Genomic DNA, 20646 nt, shown 5'->3' with positions numbered 1-20646 from the left:
CACGCTCCCCAACAGCTTTGGACCGAAGTTCCCCTAATGATGAATGAGAATTATGCCCTTGTTAGGTGCGGTTATACATCCAACTCTGGATTTTAAGCGCCCATTTAAAACATAAATTAATATTAAGAAGATACATCCAATTTTTTATACTTATTCATTCTCTATTACTTATTCTAACACGAAAATTTCCCTATTTATAGCATGATAAATGATCTTCTATTTTTAAGCCTTCCTACAAGCAAGATTTCAGGTTTCTTTTCAGCTGTTTCCAATATTACCTTGTACAGGGATGTTCAAGTGCTGTGTTTTTATTGCTGCTAATGCAGAATAAGTCATTTTGCCAGTTGAAATCATGACAACTTTGTCACAAAGACAGAAATAAGAGCAAAATGTGTCTATGTTTCCCTTTTAATGTTTAAAAATAGAAAAAAAAAAGGAGTACTTCTGTTGTATTTCCTGGAAGAACTGGCAGTGAAAGTTGCAGAGCACTTAACATGCACCTTGTGGCCTTCGGCACTAATAACTTCAACGTTAGGGCTGCAGGGGAAACTGCTTTTCACTTAAAAAAAAAAAAAAAAAAAAAAAAGAAAACACTAAAATCTGTCTAGGGGATTAAGGGTTTCCCCAACAGAAAACTAAGTATTACAGCTGAAAAGTTGTATTTTCTAAGCGAATGAAGGGAGAAAAGAAACACATGGTTCAGTTTCAATCATTTTGTCCTCACTTCTGGATTTCCTTATCCATATACCTAAACCTATTGCATTGAGTATTTTACGTCTAAACGTGGATAAAACAGTGAAATACAAATGGCTAAGAAAAAGAAAACCTATCTTTATGTCACAGTACCAGAAAACGCTCAAATCATGAGCTAAATAACCCATTAAGAAAAAGGCAGAGAAGAAGTTCTCCAGTCCAGCAGTGCTGGTTTCTGCCACTCCTGTAAAGTTATAAATGCAGACTGAACGTCTCTCAACCTTCACTGAAGTGGCATCATGCAGAGAAAAAGCATCTTTAAAAATTAAACTAATTTGGGGCCACAAACAGGAAAATGCCTTAATCATAATTTCATAGCAGAACTTTATGTCAGTGCATAGCACAGTTTTTTAGATGCCTTAAACTGCTAATTTCCATAAATTAACATGCCCGGGTCTCTTTTAATAGTAATCATAACTTTGTATTTCCTGCTTGTAATGCGGGGCTTTAACATAATTACAGAACGCTCCCTGGTTTCAGTACCATGCAGATCCCCCTCACTGCTCTCTTCCCAGTCAAGCTCTGCTCAGCACCGTTTTGTGTTAACAGAGACTCAAAATGAACCTGCAAAATTTACGCTGAGATTTATTGCATACATAACACTTGCACATGTATATGCAAACTCAGATTTGCATATTCAAAATGTCTGTCTGCCGTTGCTAGCGAACACGTTTTATTTTTGCATGCTATGGCTGTACATGCAAATTTCCTTCTTCCAGCATCAATTATCTACTCCCTCACCATCAATATGTTCCCCCAAAAATCACTTTCAGATCCTGTATTACTTTACTTTCACTGAAGTCAATAAACAGTGCCACATCCCCCTACACAAATGTCCTCGCCCCGTTCTTTTTACTGATTGTGACAACTATGTGCTTTCCCCTGTTTTCTGTCCTAAATCTCCAGCTTCCTCCCTCTTCTTTTGCCCAGACCCTGCTTTTGCTTGCTGCACTTAGAAAGAGCAGCGGCCCCATGTCTTCTGCTGCCGTTGCCCTTCCCACCTTCTTCTCCCTTTGCCGAAGAAACAGCATCCCCACAAGGCAGCTTTCAAAAGATCCAGGCAAGGGACTGTGACCAGAAGCACCTGCCAAAGACAGGACTGAACAAAATACTGCAGAGCGAGAGGGAAGAACACACTGCATGGATGGGTTGCTTTACTAGCTGCAACAAGATGCCATTTTCTATTTTGTATTATTATTATTACTGCAGGGTGGTGGAGAACAGCTCCCAAAAGGCTCCCTGCACTATCCCATGGCTACTACTAACCTTGTAGCCCGGATGCTGGAGGCAGGACTGTGGGGAAACGCAGGCAGGTGGTGGCTTCTGAATGAAGAAGCCTCTCAGCTTTACCCCCACAGGGCTGGCTCGAAGCCCCCCAGCTCTGTCCTGCTCAGAATCTGTTTCACACCACACACCTGAGTGGAGAGAAGTGCTGATCTCTGGAAGAATCCAGTTTGTTCTACCTGTAAGCACGGAGCCAGCTAAAAGCCACAAAAATTTAACTATTGATCGTGACCATTAAACCACGTTAAAATATGAAAATAAATTCAAATTGGACTTGGTAGGCTGAATTTACTTTAATTTTTTCCTCCACGTATAAGGCTTATTTGCCTAAGTTAATGTTTTATGCCTATCTTTAATGTGCAAATACTTTCTATGGTGAATATGCAATTTAAGGAGCAAAAAAAAAAAAAAAAAAAAAATATTATCATAAACTCTCCTTCTGAAGTTATCCTTTTTATTTCCTTCCAGAAAACTCAGCTGAGTGAAGTCAGGTTAATTACCTCTAAATCTCCATGAATAATGGTGCAAAGCCTTACACTGACACTTACACCGTCCTTCTGCTGGTTGTACATCCCAGAGCTTCTTCACTATATAATCATAATTCATTCTGGCCGCTAGATCTGCAGGTAAAGATAAAAGCCAATAGCCAAATTCCTTAGTCTACCTCCAGTTTCCCTCATCTTCCTATCCAATGGGTCTTTTTGGAGATGGTGCCTGGTCTAGCACGGTCCAAAATCATGGAAGCCTCTGCTCCCTCTAATATATTCCCGGCACATTGTCATCATTCATGGCGGTAGCAGCAATATGTTGGCTCATTATGTTGTACTAATCTTGCTACCCGATATTCTTTTCACCAATCAATCTGCTGATTACAGCCAGTTTAAATCTTAGCGATAAACAGGATTCGGGGAGTTTTCAAAGGACAATGGAATCGGAATTAATTAGCATCCATTAGAGAAAAACAAAGTCTTCCCACAAACAGACCCGAGAAACCTAACAGCTCACAAGGACGACGTTTATGGCGCAGCAGATGGGCTCATCTGGCTTTTACACACTTGCTGTGCAGGACAACACAGCATCCTCATCTCTCCTCATAGCAATCAAGCTATGGAGAAGTTAATTCCCACACCAAAGAAATTAGAAATTATACCAGTGGAGCCAGTTATTGACTCCAGATCTCAGGCTGTTCTGGTTCACGACTCATCTTTAAAGCCTGCAAATACAACCAGGAAGTTTCTGTCAAAGGATTTCCAGGTTACAGGTGCTGCTCTACCAACCACACACATTGCACAGCCAAGAGGGAAACAGAGCATAGCATTAACATGGATAGAAGTTCATATAAAAAGGGGGAAAAAACATACCTGCTCTCTTCAAACTGTCTGTATAGTGCGTTCCTTAATTGGCAACTTAATGTTACTAAAATTAACGAACTCTCACAATGTAAATGCTTTTCAAAGAACACTAAAATACTTTAAAACATGGCTTTTGCAGAACGGGGGAAAAAAGACACATTATTACGGCTGGCATTTAAAGAAATAACAAAAACCATTCTCACTTCTATGGACAACAACAGTAACATCTGCAGTCCCCGAAATCACAAATGTCCTGTAACGGATGATGATAGCCTCACCGACAAGACGAGTAAGAGGCATTTAGCTTTTAATGGCTTTTGTACTTTTTTTCCCTTATGAGAGCAGCACACTGTGTAGAATGTATTTTAGTCATCAGTAGTTGGAAGCAACTTCTCGCATTATTATTCTACATTAGCTCCATTTGTGGATTCAATGACTGAAGACCTACAGGCCAGCTGTGAATGCTGCTTTCTAATCTTGCACACATGCTATAGCCCAGCCCAGCCACGGGGCTGTCCTTCTGCACCAAGGGGAACGCATCAGGAGAATCATTCGGGAAGGCATGGTGTAAATAAACCAGAGGTACTTGTTATCCAAAGGAAGCTCTCGCTTCTGTATGAGAACATTTCTATGCACGAATGAAAAGAAGATGAAACCGAGAGTAAGAAAAGCTCTGCCAAAAGTGTTGTCTTTCCCAGTCAAGAGAAGCTAGCCCCAGCTGCGGCTCTGTATGTCGCCAAGCTCTTTGCCCTTCCTCAGCCACATGTGAACAGGCTTAAATCAATAGGAAATTTGGAGCTTCTCTGGATTGAGGCCAGAAATGTGATGGACGTCACATCTCTCTTCCATCATACATGCCCAAAATGATATCCCCCAGCTCAGGCAAACGTGAAACAGCTATCCTTTTTTCCTTCAAGTTAGCGTCAGGTGAAAATAGTGAAGTGTGTTAAAGGTTCGCTAATTGATGATATATTGCCTTAAATTAATTTTCAACTATTAATGTTACTTAATGGAATTTCATATTTCTTATTTGAAAAATGAGGGTCAAAGGAAGCAATGATGAGAGACAATTACAATTACCACTTAGGACCATTAATATGTAAATATATGGGTAAGTTAAGATTGCTAATTTAAGTTGCATAATTGCTGGATACTTCTGAAGTTAGAGCCTAATAGGTTCTGCCATTATTCGCGTCTATTTTACACGTATACTGTCAACGATTTTTATCCTTAAAATACCATGAATAATAGCATCACATTTATTTTATTAACTGATATGGGCACTAATGTCACATTATGCCATTCAATCACTTCATTTCTTTCTAAAAATACAACAGATTAAACAATTGCATCACTCACACACCTTCATGCCTCAGCTCATGAGTCAATCACAAGTAGTTGGGTTTGAGAAGAAGCTTATGTACTGGGTAGACTTCTCCATAACTGCCTAGTGCTGTTTTTTTTTTTTTTTTTCCTTTTTTTTCTTTTTCCCAGCCTTGCCTTGTAACATCTAATATTACAAACTTTAAAGCACAGATATTTTTTAAAAGGTCAAGATAGAGAATGGATTTGATCCAAGGATCCCCAGCTTAGCAATCCAAAAGTCAAGAGAACTCTATCAAATGTCAAGAGAAACTGGAAAAGATTTCAACAAATTATTTCTGCAATACTTCTCATTTATGCAATGTGCATGCAGGAGGAATATTATAACCGGTTCTAATTTAATGATATTTTACAAATTTCGTCTTACTTTGGACATGTAAAGAATTTTTAAGTGTGGTAGACAAAAATTTGCTCAGCTATGATATATTTAATGATTTTTTTTCACTATCACCTAAAACCTTTAAATCAAGATTGTCCTTCAAAAAATATAATCCTAATTTATGGCCTGTATTATACGGCCCATGAAAATAAATGAAGTGTAATATTTTATATCTAATTTTATAATCCTAGTACATTCTTTCTTTTCATTTACAATAGAGTATGTGTCCTACAAAGAATTCCTCATATACTACTATGCATTTTCCTCACAGAAGTGAGAGAAAAAAAAAGGGAGCTGTAGGAATCTTTTATATATGATTTTAAGATTTTTTTCCCTTAAGAAATATCTTCCGTAGTCAGGTGTCTTGCAGCAAAAGACAGGTTTTCAGTTTCCAAAAGCACCAGGAATTTTCAGTTCTATATAAGTTCGATAATACATAACCAAACTCAAAACATTAAGATCTTCATTCTCTATTCCTTGACTGACTTAAATTAGCGTCTGATAATTTTAGACAAAGATAAAATCAGATAATATTCTACCAGCAGGTGAAAATTCTTTCTTTGATATATATAAAAGGCATTTAAATGAACTATCTTCAAACAATTCCTGGTTACAATCCAACGTGTTGCTAATTGTTGCAACAACCTCAAGACAGCCTGGTTTTATTTCCACATTCTCCATGCTGCTGAAAATTGAAGAAGTGATTTGGGCCGCAAAGAAGCAACTGCCTTTGCTTCTTGCCCTTTATTTTGTAATAACTATCTTGTGGCCTTTCTGTAGACAAGTCACTCATGTCACTACACAAGATATAAAGAATAAATCAAGCCCAGTATCTGAGCCACCTGTAATAAAATTTTAACTACTGATTCAAGAGATACTTTTCCATAAATTGACTCAACATACAATTGGGATTGCTCCAACCCCTTGAGACTTTATCTGCTAACAGATGATAACTCCCCCATAGCTGACAGAGCCAAGTTTAAAAGTGTTTTAGGTCATAAAGGCCTCCACAGAGAATCCAATAATGGTCTGAATTTCTTTAGGTGTTATCTACTCTTAAGTATGAACGTCTCTTTTAATCCCTGCTTTGGATTGCTGGAATTGCTGGATGGGTTGGGAGAAGTATTTTCTTACAGCTGAACTGTTAAAAAATGGTATAACCAGGTTCTAAAAAGAGAAGAGATCTACTGAAAATCTATCTAGAAATATCTTGTTAGGATAAACAAAGCAAAAGAGATGAATACTGTTTATGAAAAGTACCCATCAAAGGAAAAGTCAACACAGCAGAGAAATACTAGTCAAGAAAACATCTCAAACAGCACATCATAACAGTGTGACTACTCCAATACAGAGTCTGAAGGAAATCTGGTTCTTGTAGGTTACTGAGGAAAAAGCCCGGAGTAGTCTGTGTGCTATTCATTCTTCTATATTCATTTCTTCCCATGATTCAGATGTCATCTGTACACACTCAGGTGCTACTTAGATAGGAAGCTGCAATGTATTTATACGATACACTTTATGTATAACCAAAGTGCTCTCCATGAAGAGGTGCACGAGTGCAGTCAGGGGAATCAAGGCCAGCCCCACCAAGCACCAGCAAACCCTTCAGTGTGCTGCTGCATGAAGGAATTGGGCATTAATCAGCATCAGCTAAGGTTCGCTGTCTCCTCTGTCCAGAAGAGCCCCTAGGCAAAGCAAAAAGTACAGAGATAAATGTCTATAACTTCGTTGGTCTTAAAAATCTCATCTCCTTCTGCCTAATCGTTTTTTGTCCTTCAGGGAAAAAATGTGCTAACACCCACAAACCCAAGAGGGTTTTCAGTTCAAGAATCAATTGGTCCACCAGTCCACTCACGGGGAGGAGCACTTCAGCTTCAACCCAAGCATCAAACACACAAAAATGTCAGATGACGGGTCTTTTACACACTACACCTTACCCCAAAACTCTTACAAAGAGATGGCACTGTGAACGTTTCCTGTACCCCGCCTTTAGCCATCCCATATCAAGAGGGCACACAGCCTCTTTCCTTCCACCTCTAAAGCATCCAGGCAAAAAACATGAGAGATGTACTTGCCTCAAACACAGCTAGCCACTGCTTAGAACAGAGAGGCCAAATACTGGGTAAAAATAATTCCTCACAAGTGATGCAGAACACCTAGTAGCAGCTGGGTGACAAAGGATGGAAAGTCTTGGAAAATGTCTGCTAGGAGAGGCTGGGGAAGCCAGGAAAGGATGCTGGAGCCCACGTTCTCTGTGAGGGATGTATGGCACGGACCCAGGCACATGAAACGAGTGGCTTTTCTGAAATACAGCCCTCTGAATAAAGCATGGAAGAGCACTGCACTGTGCTTCCTGCCTTCAGCTGCTGAAAAGCCCCAAATACAAGGAGTATTTTGGTGATCAGACTGGAATGACCCACACAGGAAGAGAGCAGCAGGCTGCAGGAAAGCCTTTCATGTACCTGAGCCTCTGAAAATGGTTGGAAACTTACTGTGAGAAGTGAGATAAATTAACTTCTTTCAGTTCTATGGAAGATGTCAAGAAAAAAAAAAAAAAAAAAACAAAAAACACACCTTTATTCTAAACCTGTAATTCAAAACTCAAACTCAAGATTTCTTTGAAGGGACTAATTGAATTCACGCCTTTTTTGACATGACCTCATTTTATTTTGCATTTCTTGTGTCAATAACTTTATGTTAAGAGCTTACACTTGGATAATTAAATCAAAGTTGGAACTCTTAGAGAATTTTTTGTTCTAAGAAGCCTAAAACAATTTACAGGAGTTCAATAGAGCAGGAAGAAGATTAGGCCACCAAATGAAAAACATTCAAATGATCTTCAAAAGCTGGCCTCCTCCTCTCTTACCTTAGAGAGTGGATAAATCCGCTTTGATACTAGGATTTAATAAAAAGATCAAAAAAAGTCCACAAGCTAATATCTGCTGTTATTTGGGTAATTTTGTTGTTGAAGTTGTTCTGAGGACAGAATATAAACCAGGGTACATGAAGTAAAACATGAGTTCTGTATTTGTAGACCTCCTAGGACTGAGGGATACAGGAAAACAAAAAGTCATTTTTCTTCTTTGGAAAAAGTTTCATAATCTGTCATACAATACCAGATAAACAGCAAACAGCCCTTCCATATGATCAATTAGACATAAAATAATCTATGTCTTTGGTTTAGCAAGAGGCAGTCTGAAAGATTCAAATGAGAATACAGAAGGGCGGTGGAAGAGGAAGACAAAGACAAGAAAAAGGAGAAAAGTTTATAAGCCACTGTGAGTCAAAGGTGTATGTAAGTGGCTTGCAAATGTTTTTATTCATTAGAGAATCAGAAGAGAAGAAACTTGTGATTTTATATGCTAAGTCAAGCATTTGTCTTGTAAGTCTTCTAAGAGACAGCCCTGAAAATCTTAAATTCTGTGGTTTCTTATAAAGGAAAGAGAGAGAACAAACAGGAAGAACATCCTTGAATGATAAAATGTCTAAGGGACCTGGTGGGAATTCTTCACATAAGATGTATTCTTCTTCAGGGAACAGGACTAGATGTAAACAGATGGGCTTATGTAAGTGGAATTGGCAGCTCCACAGATAGCTGCTTTCTTTTATATATGGTTTTTCAGACTCACCAGGGTATTCAGGACCACTCTGCTTAATTATTCTTAACATTTTGCCCATTTCATATCCTCACAATATAATGGTCAAATATAAAAATAATTAAAGCAAGATGTAGTTTAAACCTCAGTGGAAACAATACATTTTATTCAAACAAACCACTTGAAAAGCGCAACTGTGTTATGAATGTTAGTCCATCTGCTCACAATAGCTCCTTTGGAAATATTTGTTTTGCTTAGAAATACCAAACCTGATTACGTACAGAGTGGTAGATGGGCTGGGGTACACCTCACATACATGCTCTGTTATGAAATATATGGCAGAGTTCCTGGGTAGCATAAGAGTTGGAAACAGTCCTCAACGTCCTAGCTCACCACTAAGAGCTTCCTGCACAAGTACTGGTGCCATGGGGATGCTCAGCACCTCCCAGCAAGCACCATCAGTCTTCTCCCCAAACTTCGCCTCAGGTCTACCTACCAGCTAAGACTTCGGGTGAGATTTCAGGAGAGGAACCTTTTCCTTTTCCTGAGGGAGTTTTGATTGAGGTATTGTTTAATAACTTCTGTGGGACTGGTTCTCATTGATTTCCTTTCCTGTTTCTTTTCCCTGTGTTTTGCTTAGATGCCAGAAAAGAAGTGTTTACTGTACTCAGTAACCTTGTTTTCCTTGATTTTGTGTTACCATTCCCGCAGCCCTATCAAGCATCGGAGTTGTCTATTAATTTACGTAAATACATTAAGAAAAATCAATAATAAATGTGTTATAACTAATTCATGATTAAGTATTACAAGAATGTTAGATCAATCACAATACCAGTACCATGAGGCTCCGCAGCCCCAGGTTCCCGTAACACTTCACGTCAGACCTAAGAGGAAGGCAGGGAGCTTGCTCAGCCCTGGCATGGGGAGAGCTGCCCAGGGAGGAGCCTCGCACCTGTGGCACCATGCGAGGCCACTGCTGGCACCCACCTGCTGCCACTGTGCCATAGGGTTTCTCTGTGCCATAGGGTTTCTCTGCCTAAATGAAGCCCCCAGTTTTGTTGCTCCATCAGCCAGTGACCCCAGGCAACTCTTTATTTTGCCAGTGCCCAAACTTAGCTTGCAAGCACGGCTAAAATATCGATCATTAATTACTGGACCTGCTACAAATGCCCATTATGCTATCAGAGAGACTCCAAATGTCATTCAGGCTGAACGCTGTATGAAGTGGAAGGGAAAAGAATACACAATAAGAATTTGATAGACCATGTTTTAAATTCTGCTTTGTTAGGGAATGCACAATCAAATGCTCAAATTCAGCTAATCCTGTACTCCGAGGACAGCACTGACTCCTGGTTGTAACACCCAGCACCTGTGTTTCATAGGTAGATGTCTGTGGCTGAAGGAATCACTTGCACATTTCTTCACCGCTAAAAATCATTCATTCAGACAAAGGCGAGGTCACAAAAAGGGGGGTGCTGCACAAACCAAAAGCCTACAGCCCTTCAGCTCTATTATTTCAAAGCCACCTGTGCATTATTTCCACCATATCCAAACAGCTTCCATCATGCCAGGAAGCAGAAAGTAAAATCCTGGCTGCTTTTACAGCTCCTGAGACACACCTGGTCAGCCTGGTTTTGTTGTTGTTTCTTTGGTTTTGTTGTTTAAACTGTGAACAGACATCCACAATCTTAGAATGAAGTGATTAAATCTTTGCCAGGATCAGTGTATTTGAGCAGGAGTTCTACAAAACCTTAAATACAAAACTACCCGAAGCAGTTACTGAGTACAAGACCTATTGCTTAATCTGGCCCGAGTGCCAGAGGAATGGAAGGTGACAAACATCACAGCAGCTTCTGAAAAGAGCCTCAGAAACTGTCAGCTGGTGAGGCTGATTTCCTTACAGGTCTAATAAACTCACTTGTAGAATAATGAAGAGGTTTAATTGAGACGTGGAGAAATGTCACACCATAGTGAGGAGTTACCAGGGCTTTTATGGCAGGAAACCACTGCTCAGAAATCTGCTTCAGTTCTTTGATGGTGCTGAGAAGCACAGGAGTAAGGGCGACCTGACTGACATAAGACACTTGAATTCCCCAAAGCTTTTGAGAGCCACTGTATCAAAGGCACTCTGGAAGGGGAAGGGAAAAAAAAATGCTTTCCAAGAGGGCATGGTCAGGACAAAACAGGAACAGATTACCAGAAGAATGTAACATCTATTCTGGGACTTGTGCTAGTCAGCATATTAATAAATATTCTTTTTGAAAGGGTGGGAAGGTGAATATTGAGGTGGTACTCAATTGTAACATTATTCATGTTTTTCAAGATGACAGCACATTTCAAAGACTTGTTGAAAGATTTCAAGATGCTACGGGATTAAGTAATGGGATGGCAGATGTAGCCTGATTCTGAGAAGCTCAAAACGATTCTAATGAACAAAAGTACCTTTAATCACATGAATCCAGTAAGGACTGTGAACTACCCTTTGTGCCTCAGGACAGAGATCTTTTCACCTCAGTGGATACTTCTCTGAAAACATCAGCTTAACATAGCGTCAAGATTTATGGTGGAAAAAATAAAAGCAAAGAACAAACCCAGGAAACTTCATTATGCTCCTATTTAAAAACATGGTTTAAGCATATCTTGAAAGATCATACAGGCCTTGTCCCTCCCCTCCATTTCTAGAAGAATGTACCCAAACTCAGATTTACAGAAGGGCAACAGGATGAAGAAAGGTGAGGAGTGGCTTATGTATCCAGGAGATTAAACAGACAAGGACTCTTCAGCTCTGAAATGAGAGTAGGGAAAGATGTGTCAGCCTGAAGATGTTAAACAAGCTACAATTATTCAGTAATTCCCACAGTACGAGAATCCGAATGTATCATTAAGAGATTTAAAGCAAAGGCAGGGAAGTATTTCATCACTGCTACAGGATCGGCCAGAAGATGAAGCACAGAAGTTCCAGAACAAATGATCAGACAGGTTTAACAGAGGAGAGAGCCACGAAGACCAGTCACGGTACACGAGGCTGCCAGCTCTGGGAGGTCCTAATTCACAGGACACTGAAAAATAGCAGCAGAAAAATCTCAGCTTTTACTTGTTCTGTTTTGCTTTTTTTTTTTTTTTTCCCTATGTGTCACCTCCTGCCCACTGCCAAAGATGGGAGAGGAGCAAAACTGACCTTTGCTAGGACCCAGAAAAACTCTTGCTCTTCGTTTCCAGGCAGGATCACTGATGTATGCCATTCATATTCACTTACAACATGAAACATGAAAAGGGAATGATGTTTGACAAGAACCCAGCATTAAAGAACTCTCCATCATCACCACCACTCTTCTCTTTTGCTTTATTTTAGGAGCAAATAGGGTACAGTTTCTTTTCTTCCTTATTTTCCCAATCTCCATCATATACAGCATTTTGCCACAGAAGAAGAAAGAGAATTAAATGCTTTATTTTGTTGCCCAAAAATCTCAGCACAAAGATTTCTTTCTGCCCAGGCCATGTATTTGCTTGTGCAAGCCTTTACAAAAGCACAGGCAGTATCACTGAGCAGTTGGAAGGCTCCATAATGAATGGCCATCTAGAAAGAGTGGATATGCGAGCCCTGCCCTCTCCCTCTCTCAAAGGTCAGTTATCTAATCCTAAAATTGCACCCAATTTTCTCCAAGGAATAGTTTTGCATAAGCATAATTTAAATTCCTCAAAGGCATCTAAGTCACAATTTTCTTAGTAGTGGGATGGCATGAAAAATAAATAAATGGAAGTTATACTTTCACGACAAAGGGAATTTTGTCTCGGGTTTCAAACTCGAACTGGAAATGCATTGCAAGTGACTAAGCCCTTTGTCTTCCCCAGACAAATACACCAACTGGGCCATTTAAAACACGGGATCCCACCTAGAGAGAAATCCAGTCCACTTTTGGCTGTGGGGCAAAGCCCTGTGTACCAAGCCTGTGTGCTCCTAGGAATTCCCAATGCCTTGGCTCCACACTTTGAGAGGATCCATCCCTGGGAGCATCTCCTGGACCAGGAGAGTTGCTCCTGATGGACTCCCATTTGCAGGCATTTAGCACACTATGCTGTGTCCTGTTTAGACTTCAGGAGGAAAACCAAGTATTTCAAGACAATGGTGTTTGTTGTTTGTTTGTTTGTTTGTTTGTTTTTGCTGGCCTGCAAGCCTTAAAAAAGGCTGGCAGATACTGTTGTGGAAGCAAACTGCTCATCCTGTTTGTTCTCCCATTCAGCAGATGCGATGCCTGCCCTTGCACATCCCACCACCACAAGCAGTTAATGACTGCAAGTGGCAGCAGCATGACTGCAGATGCCCTAGACTTTGTCTCACTCGCCCTTTTCCACCTGGCCCTGCAAAAAAGCAAGCAAGACTGGTTCATAAAAAACAGCGAGCCCTCCTGAGACATCTATATGGAGATTATATCGTTAATCAATTTATTTTGCATAACCCCATGGATCACTTGCTATTGATGATTAGGCATTTTAGCTCCTCTGACAATTTGTCAATAAAATAAAAATAAAAAAGGCTATGAACAGCATACATAATTTAAAGATGATCTCCTGCTTGAAAAGAGATGCCACTTATAAAGGTCTGAAAAGAATTAGTTTTTGAATGTATTTCATTTACCAAGTGGACGAGCTATTCCAAGGAATCAAAAAATTTAGTGTTAATTACTACTCTGGTATCCACAGTGGGTTACTTGTTTACTAAATGAGAGGTGAATAATACTCCTTTAGAGCTCAGTTTAAAAGGTATATTGAAAAAATATCAAGCTTGATAAAAATGTAGTTTCTATGTTGCTAAAAGTATGCTATTCAAATTCAACCTAGGCTGGGAGTTTTTACCAAAACAGAAGTGGAAAGCTAGATATTGCTAACAGATTGTTGCAGATTGTTTAAAGATCATTTTATATGAAAACATCTGACATTTAGCTTCAAAACTTTCTAGAGGCAAATATGAAATTTGCTTCCTGAAAGGATGGGAATGGCACGTAAATTGACCAAACTACCTAAATTACCCTTGAGCTTGAAACAAGATACTTAGGTTGTCACAATACAACCTTTCTTTTTTTTTTTTTTTTTTTTTTTTCTTCTCCAAAGTATCCAAACTGAATGGACTACCAGCTTCTACCCAAGTACTTGCTTCCCTTAAGTCAAATCACCCAATTTCTTCTTCCTATAAGCGTATGCACTACCCTCACTGCATAATGCTGGATCGATCCACAAAGCTACCAGCTAACTAATGACTCTCGGTTAGTGACAAAAATATACTAAATTTCAACAGTGATGAAGATGCAAATGGCTGCCCCCTTACAGATTACCGGACCCATTCAGTCCTTGGCAAAGAATATCATGGCTGTTGTACCTTGCATATTGAAAATATAGAAAGCACACCCAAATACTAGATCAATAGTATCTTACTTCAAAAATCCCTTCTTTTTATTACTGGATATGAATGATGAATGCAGTATTGATTCATTTCTTTACATATAATACAGATGCTTCACTCAAAACACAAGACCTGGATACCTGTGAGGCTGTAATGACCTTCAGGAGCCCTCGCTCTGACTGTCTGCAGGAATAAGCTAATCAGGAGATGAAGCTCTTGTATCTAAGCCAGGCTGGAGATGGAGCTGTGCAGTCTGAGTGAAAGAAGTGAGTTCTCATTCAATCAATGTAAATACATTCAAAGTGGGAATTTGCTAACTGTAGCACTCTGTAAGCTGGAAGTAATATAAACAATAAATATAAAAGAGAACACATGGACCTAATAAAGTCACAGAAGCAGTAAATGCTAGAAATGAGATGCTGAATACATTCATATTTTAAGACTTGTGCTTAGTTTAAGTGGGATTAGAAAAAAAAAAAAAAAAAACAACCTGTTGAAAACCATTTTAATTCAGTTTGTGGAGAGCTGCTGGAGAATCAAAATTTTGATCAGCTACGTCTCACTTGGGATGCATAAACCTCCAATTACTTTCAGCTTCTGTTAGTTTAATACAAGGATGGCAAAAATCATGTGGACATTCCCTTCATTTACTTTTGGAACAAACAATTTGCTCATCACCATGTTTTGGCTGACTGCCTGAACAGCTGAAACTGTTGTTCCTCCTTGAAGAATAACATTTAACCAGTCAAATAATAATCCGTTCAACCTGGGGTCCTCAAAAAAACCCTAACAGGTCAATATATTGCTCTAATGAGGCACAACCCTGGCATCCAGAACATTGTTTTTCTGCTGGGCATATGCAGGCAAGTGAGAAGGGAATATTTAGTACTACAGTATCTACTCGAAAAAGGCTGGCTCTATTAAATAGCTGTCCATCTTCTTGCACTCTGGGGAAGGATGCATTCCTCTCGAACAAAAATGAAGGGAATATCAATGGGGCTAATCTCTTCAAAGTGCTCAGAGCTCAAAGCAATTGCCTGCAGTCCTACACAGTCCCCACCCTCATTAGCTCAGCAAAGAAAACACAGCAAAGACAAAACTGTGCTCTGCAACGCCAGCGAAAATGTAAAAAGGGGGGTTCTGAGCCACCTCCCCTCCCTTTCCAAAGGACAAATATTTCATACATTTTAAATTATGTCTGCACCAACAATGAAGTCATATATTTTAAGAATCCCTTTTCTTTTCTGTCTAACATATTTAAATACTGGGGAGCTTGCTCGTATTGAAAAATGGCCGTGACACAACAGAAATACGGTGTGGCACAACTCTTCTCCTGAGCAACAAAGGGGAGAAATTCATTGCCAACTTTTTTCCCTTCTGTAAAAGCGCACCAGCCAGAAATCAGAGAAGTGATAGCTTCCCACCCCGTGGTACAAGGAGACCAAATGATCCGTCAGTCAGCTCGCGCTTACGTAAGCTCCGTAGTACCCACCGCCTTCAAATTAGATAATTTTACGGTCAGGAAAACAAATGCAGAGAGCAAGAGAGGAATGAAATACAGCAGCACTGAAGGGAAAAGCGAGAATTACGAGACAAGGAATTATGGCTGAATAACACAGTCTTACAGCACATCCTTTTACTCCCACGCTGGCCGTAGGAATAATTAAGGATGGTCACCAGATGTCCTAAGCACTCCTCGGAGAAAGACAGGCGTGTTGCTGATCTGACTTCCACGGCCAGGCAGCGTGATGGGGACAAGAAAATAGGGCATGGGTTGTGTAAACCAACTCAGTCCACACGGCAATTTCTCCAGGGAGCCCACTAATGGATTCGTCAGTTCAAGCACGCCGGCTGGGCAGGCTACCTAGGGACAAAACATCAATACTGGTGCGCTGCCTACCAGCACGCAGCTGGGGCAATGGCACTTGCTTGTTGCACAGCTCCACCAAAGCAGGGATTTCAGCGTGAAGGACAAAGCACAAAGGCTCTGTCTTAGCGTGGCTGAGGTGAATCAGCCCCCCACCGTTTCCCTCTGAGGGACAGGTTTTGAAAATCTGCTGCTGTTTGCCTTATCCCATTCTGGAAGGAAGGAGGAAGAACTTTTTCTGGCTGATTGCTGCTTGGCCCAGCTTCTGCAGAAATGAAGAGCTGAGAGGGCATGCATGAGACCAGCACTTGGGTGCGGAGAACTGACACAACAGCACTTGGAGAGGATCTGAAGCCAAAGAAACCAAAAATGTTGATCACCAAATGAAGAATGGAGAGCTAAGATGAGGGTGGCTGCATCTGTGCCCAGCAGGCAAAACTCTTAGGCATGTGGATTAACTATAGTTAGTGGAAAGAGAACAGGAGAATCCTTAGTTTGTATAGAAGAGGGTGTGTGAGGCTGCAGTGAAAACACACAGACCTTGCCGTGCTGAAGGTGGCCCTCCTGGACAAAGGCACCCCTGGACTCCAGTGCAAAACCCTACGATTGTTCAAACCCTCAGCAAAGACAGGGTTCTGATGGGGCAGGCATAAAAACCATTCGTGATGGGAGAAAGGGGAGGAAATGAGTGTCCTGCAAGAGTACAGCTTATGCTCTTCAAATAGACCCATGAAAAGCTTGAATGTGAAGCAAAGCAGGCAAATTCCACACATCACGCCAAGCGCTAAGTGCAACGCAAAGAACAGTGGGAGAGCAGCACGGTGAAGGGAGACAAGGAGGAGAATTAAAAGAAAAGAAGCAAAATAGAGGAACTAGTCTCAGTGCTCTAAGGGATTGGAAAGATGTGATCTGAAACACGGCTTGGTAACCCTGCTGCCCTCCTAGGTGGGGCTACAGCACATCCAAAGTGATTAACGAGCACAATCAGGAGCTGCCTGAGCCCTGTCTGGAAAAGCCAGGACAAGTCCCAACAATTACACCTGCAGCTATTTCAATCTACGTTGAGCTCTTTGCATCCCAGCATAGACTTGCGGGGTTAACTACACTCATGATGCCTGCCCGATCAGTCCATGCACCCAACAAATGTGTGCAGCAGCGCCCCATCACTTCGTGCATGGGTGCCAAGTGCTGACTCCCAGATACCTCACACACGAGCACCTCATCAGGCCATACACGGGTGTGTTACCAGTAGACACGCAGCCTCTGAAGGATTATGCCTGCAGCAACCCTCACCAGCACAGGGACACCCAAAAGGAGTGCAGCCTGCGGGTGACCTGCACTGGAGTAGTAGCAGCAGGGAGCAGCAGAGGCAAAGCAGCTTGGAGGCCAAATTTGCAGCAGGCAGAAGCCATCACACACACAGCCCCAGCCTCCTGCATCGCCTGCTGCTGCAGCGGAGGAGCTGGGACAGTGGAGCACTGCCCATGACTCAAATGAGGCAGGTGGAGACTGGGAACAGAGGGGCATGAGATGCTTGGCTTAAAATCAGGCTGCAAAAGGGGGAGGAGAAGCATTTACATCAGTGCTCACTTCATTCTTCATGTTTTCTTTTGTCTCAATACCCGAATGAGTGATCAGAAGTTTCTGTTAATTGGCAATAACTTAAATTAAGTAAAAATTTCCCAAGTTGAGACTGCTTTGCCTGCAACAGCTCATATATACTCAAAATGAGGTAGGGACTCAGGCACTGAACCACAAGGGAAAAAGCACCCTAAGGAATCAATTGATGTTATCAAGTAATCTGCCTTGGAGATTAAAGAACACACAGCAATAAAGTGTTGTAATGAAAAAAGCTTTTTAGTAAGAAATGGGGGTCATAGGGAAAAACACACATTAATGTCAGCACATAATTGCACTATATGGACAAAATCAGATTGCTGCTAAAAAGATTACTGTGGTAAATTCTGCACTAGAGGATTTTTTTCCCATCAAGCGTGACTTTAACTATAAGCAAGAGGGCGACAAATATAGAAAAACAAGGTTCATAAAATGCAAAAAAAGTGAGATGGAGAGTCAAGACCCCATCCTGCCCCAGCTCTGCTGATACCTGGGCTCATCTCTGGTCGACACAGACCCCTCCGGAGACTAAGAGGCATGGGGTGTCCCCAGCTCTCCTCGTATCCACCAGCAAATGGCAAAATCCACCCTGCAGCTTCCCAGCAAGGGAGAGCTTCTTCCGTCCTAGACAAATCCTTCAGCCTGTCAAGATTAAACTTTATGTACTCAGCACCACTTGAGTGATATGAATTAACCAAAAAAGTGAAGGAAAAGGGGAAAGAAGGAGAAGATCAGCACCTGGCGTCTCAATACCTGCTTGTCTTTGCAGCCAATCTCCCACCTGAAATTGAGGGAATCAAAGAGAAAATTGAGTGGGCACCTCACTCACTGCAAGATCAAACTCCTAATTAAGTAAGACTGCCATATAATAAATCAGTATTACTTACGTTTAAGAAATAGGATATATACTCCACTAGGCACATGCAAATTTAAACAAATGCAACTTCTGCTTCTGAATCTTTCTCCTCCATTTACAGGGGTTATTTCTGCCAGCTCTGTTCTGAGCACCCAAATTGCTGCCAGATAAGGCAGCTTAAAACTGTAATTCTGGGACTTCGACTGAAGACCCAGTACCAGCAGAAATTCTGACAATCTAAGGTTTAATTTCTCTGCCTTCATCCCCTGTGAGGCCTGTGTGGATCACCTGTGGCTTTAATAGTATCAGGACTAGCCCAAATAATGTCTAGTGCAAATATTGAAGGTGCTGCAGCACTGACATCCCAGCAAGCCTGCCAAGCACAATTCTGCATTCAGTAAAGGGTGGATGCTATGGAGACACAAATTCATAGATCACTATTTAACACCAAAAACAATTCAAGGCTGAACAGCAAACGATCCTGTCACCCGCTGGGCTAATGGCCAACTCCTATTAACAGTCCTGTGTAATGTCATGTGATGGTGTAATTAAGCAAATTAAGCCAGCTTTTAGATAGCAACGCAGAGCAGCTACCCTAACCTCACCATGGCTGAACGCGGTACCATTTGCTCCGTAGCTACTTCCTAGCACCATGTGTCTTTTGTGTCCCCCAAACTCCTATCTCCCAAAATAAACCACATGTATCTCAAGGTGATGTCAACTCTCACATTTCTTCACTTTCACACTAATTTGCAAACTTTGCATTCTTTTGATATACTCTCGTTGTACCTGCAGATCACAAAATGCAGCACTAGGCTCTTCCTAGGCTGTTGATTTTGGACTACTGTTTTAAGGAAAGTTGCTTGGCTTGTTTTAATACATAATGATAATAATATTAAGTATGTCAACAAGTAAACCAGAATCCTCTACAGCTTCCCTACCTCTTCCATACTATTCAAGGCTGTGTTGTGATTAATTGTATTAAGTACATTTTCTGAACAGCAACTGGGAACGTCTAAGCTTGGTGACAAGATAGGAGTAAGGGATTTGTGAATGCTGCAGAAGAAAATATGCATGTGCAGATGCTGGGTGACTTGCATGTGAAAAAAATAAAACTGAATTCAATGAAAAGGAAGCAAAAAAAACGATCAACAGTTACTCATGCTTTGGTCCACCCTGAAAGTAAGCACAACTGGTGCCCTCTCTGAGGTCTGCACACAGAATTCAAGGGCCATGCTCCTTGGTGGTTTTGACACCAAGGACAATGTTGACTGACCATCAGTGCCGGCAGGGGGCTGAGTCCCACCAGCTCCAGCACCATGTCTCGTTCCAAGACCATGAGATAGTTTCATAAAGATTCACGGAAGAAGAAAGCCTATGAATTGCAATAGTGATCAATTAATCATGTAATTAATTTCTCCCCATCCACAAGTGGACCACAGAGAAGAGTTCACCTGCCAGCTGAGTGAAAGGAAAGCTAAGGCACGAGGAAGCAGACCAGACATTATCTAAAGCAGAAAGATACCCAACTCCTTTTCATTAACTTATTTAAGATCTGAGTGAGGCTCTCAGAAAGAAGAAAATAGCTTCATGGTCAAATGTTTTACCCATGAATAGCGTTCAGACCAGGAGAGTCAGCAAAACCCATTTGCCATAAGGACACCAGGTGAATCCCAGTAATTGTCAAACTCATTCTTGGTGCTAGCTCTTTGTGAAGCAACTCCCATCCAGCACATCTCACACTGCGAGCAGATATCACCACTTAAGATAAAAGGTAAGATGTTTCTGACTGCATTACATCTGCAATTATAATTAATTAAAAACAAGACAAAGGAAAACCAAATAAGGTATTTGATTAGTTGGGGCCTTACTATCTCTGACCTCAATCTCATTTGCTGATACCGCCAAACTTTTCATAAAACCCCTCTATCTATCATTATTAGCTATAATTTAAATAATTACTGGGCAGGAAAAAAACAAAAACAAAACAAAAAAAAACTGTTCAACCATGGCTCTCTAATCTAGTAATTAAATCCACCTGCAGGAAGCTGAACAATTTGTTTCCTGTGTGTATGACTACTAATGCAGTCAAGTATTTTACACGAGGTGGTATATCATCACCAGGAGAAACCGAGGGACACAGCCAGGAATTAAGCCACAC

The 20646-nt window shown here is 40.9% G+C and overlaps 1 protein-coding gene across 8 annotated transcripts in view; it reads right to left on the bottom strand.

Annotated features, from left to right (window-relative positions):
• The window catches only part of SPAG16 (sperm associated antigen 16), a 394440-nt gene that overhangs the window by 73238 nt on the left and 300556 nt on the right, over positions 1–20646 (bottom strand). Inside the window, exon 16 of one of the 8 annotated variants that reach the window (XM_084524431.1) lies at positions 18368–18410. The exons of the other annotated variants lie outside the window; for them this stretch is intronic. Coding sequence (XP_084380557.1) covers positions 18376–18410 — 35 coding nt within the window. The 3' untranslated portion in view covers positions 18368–18375. Of the gene's footprint in view, positions 1–18367; positions 18411–20646 lie in introns of those variants that run through there. 8 annotated transcript variants of the gene reach the window in all.

This window comes from Aythya ferina, assembly GCF_964211825.1.
Source record: "Aythya ferina genome assembly, chromosome: 6".
NCBI lineage: Eukaryota > Metazoa > Chordata > Aves > Anseriformes > Anatidae > Aythya > Aythya ferina.
Note: the sequence above shows the minus strand (reverse complement) of the source record. Positions and strands in the feature narration are given on the sequence as shown.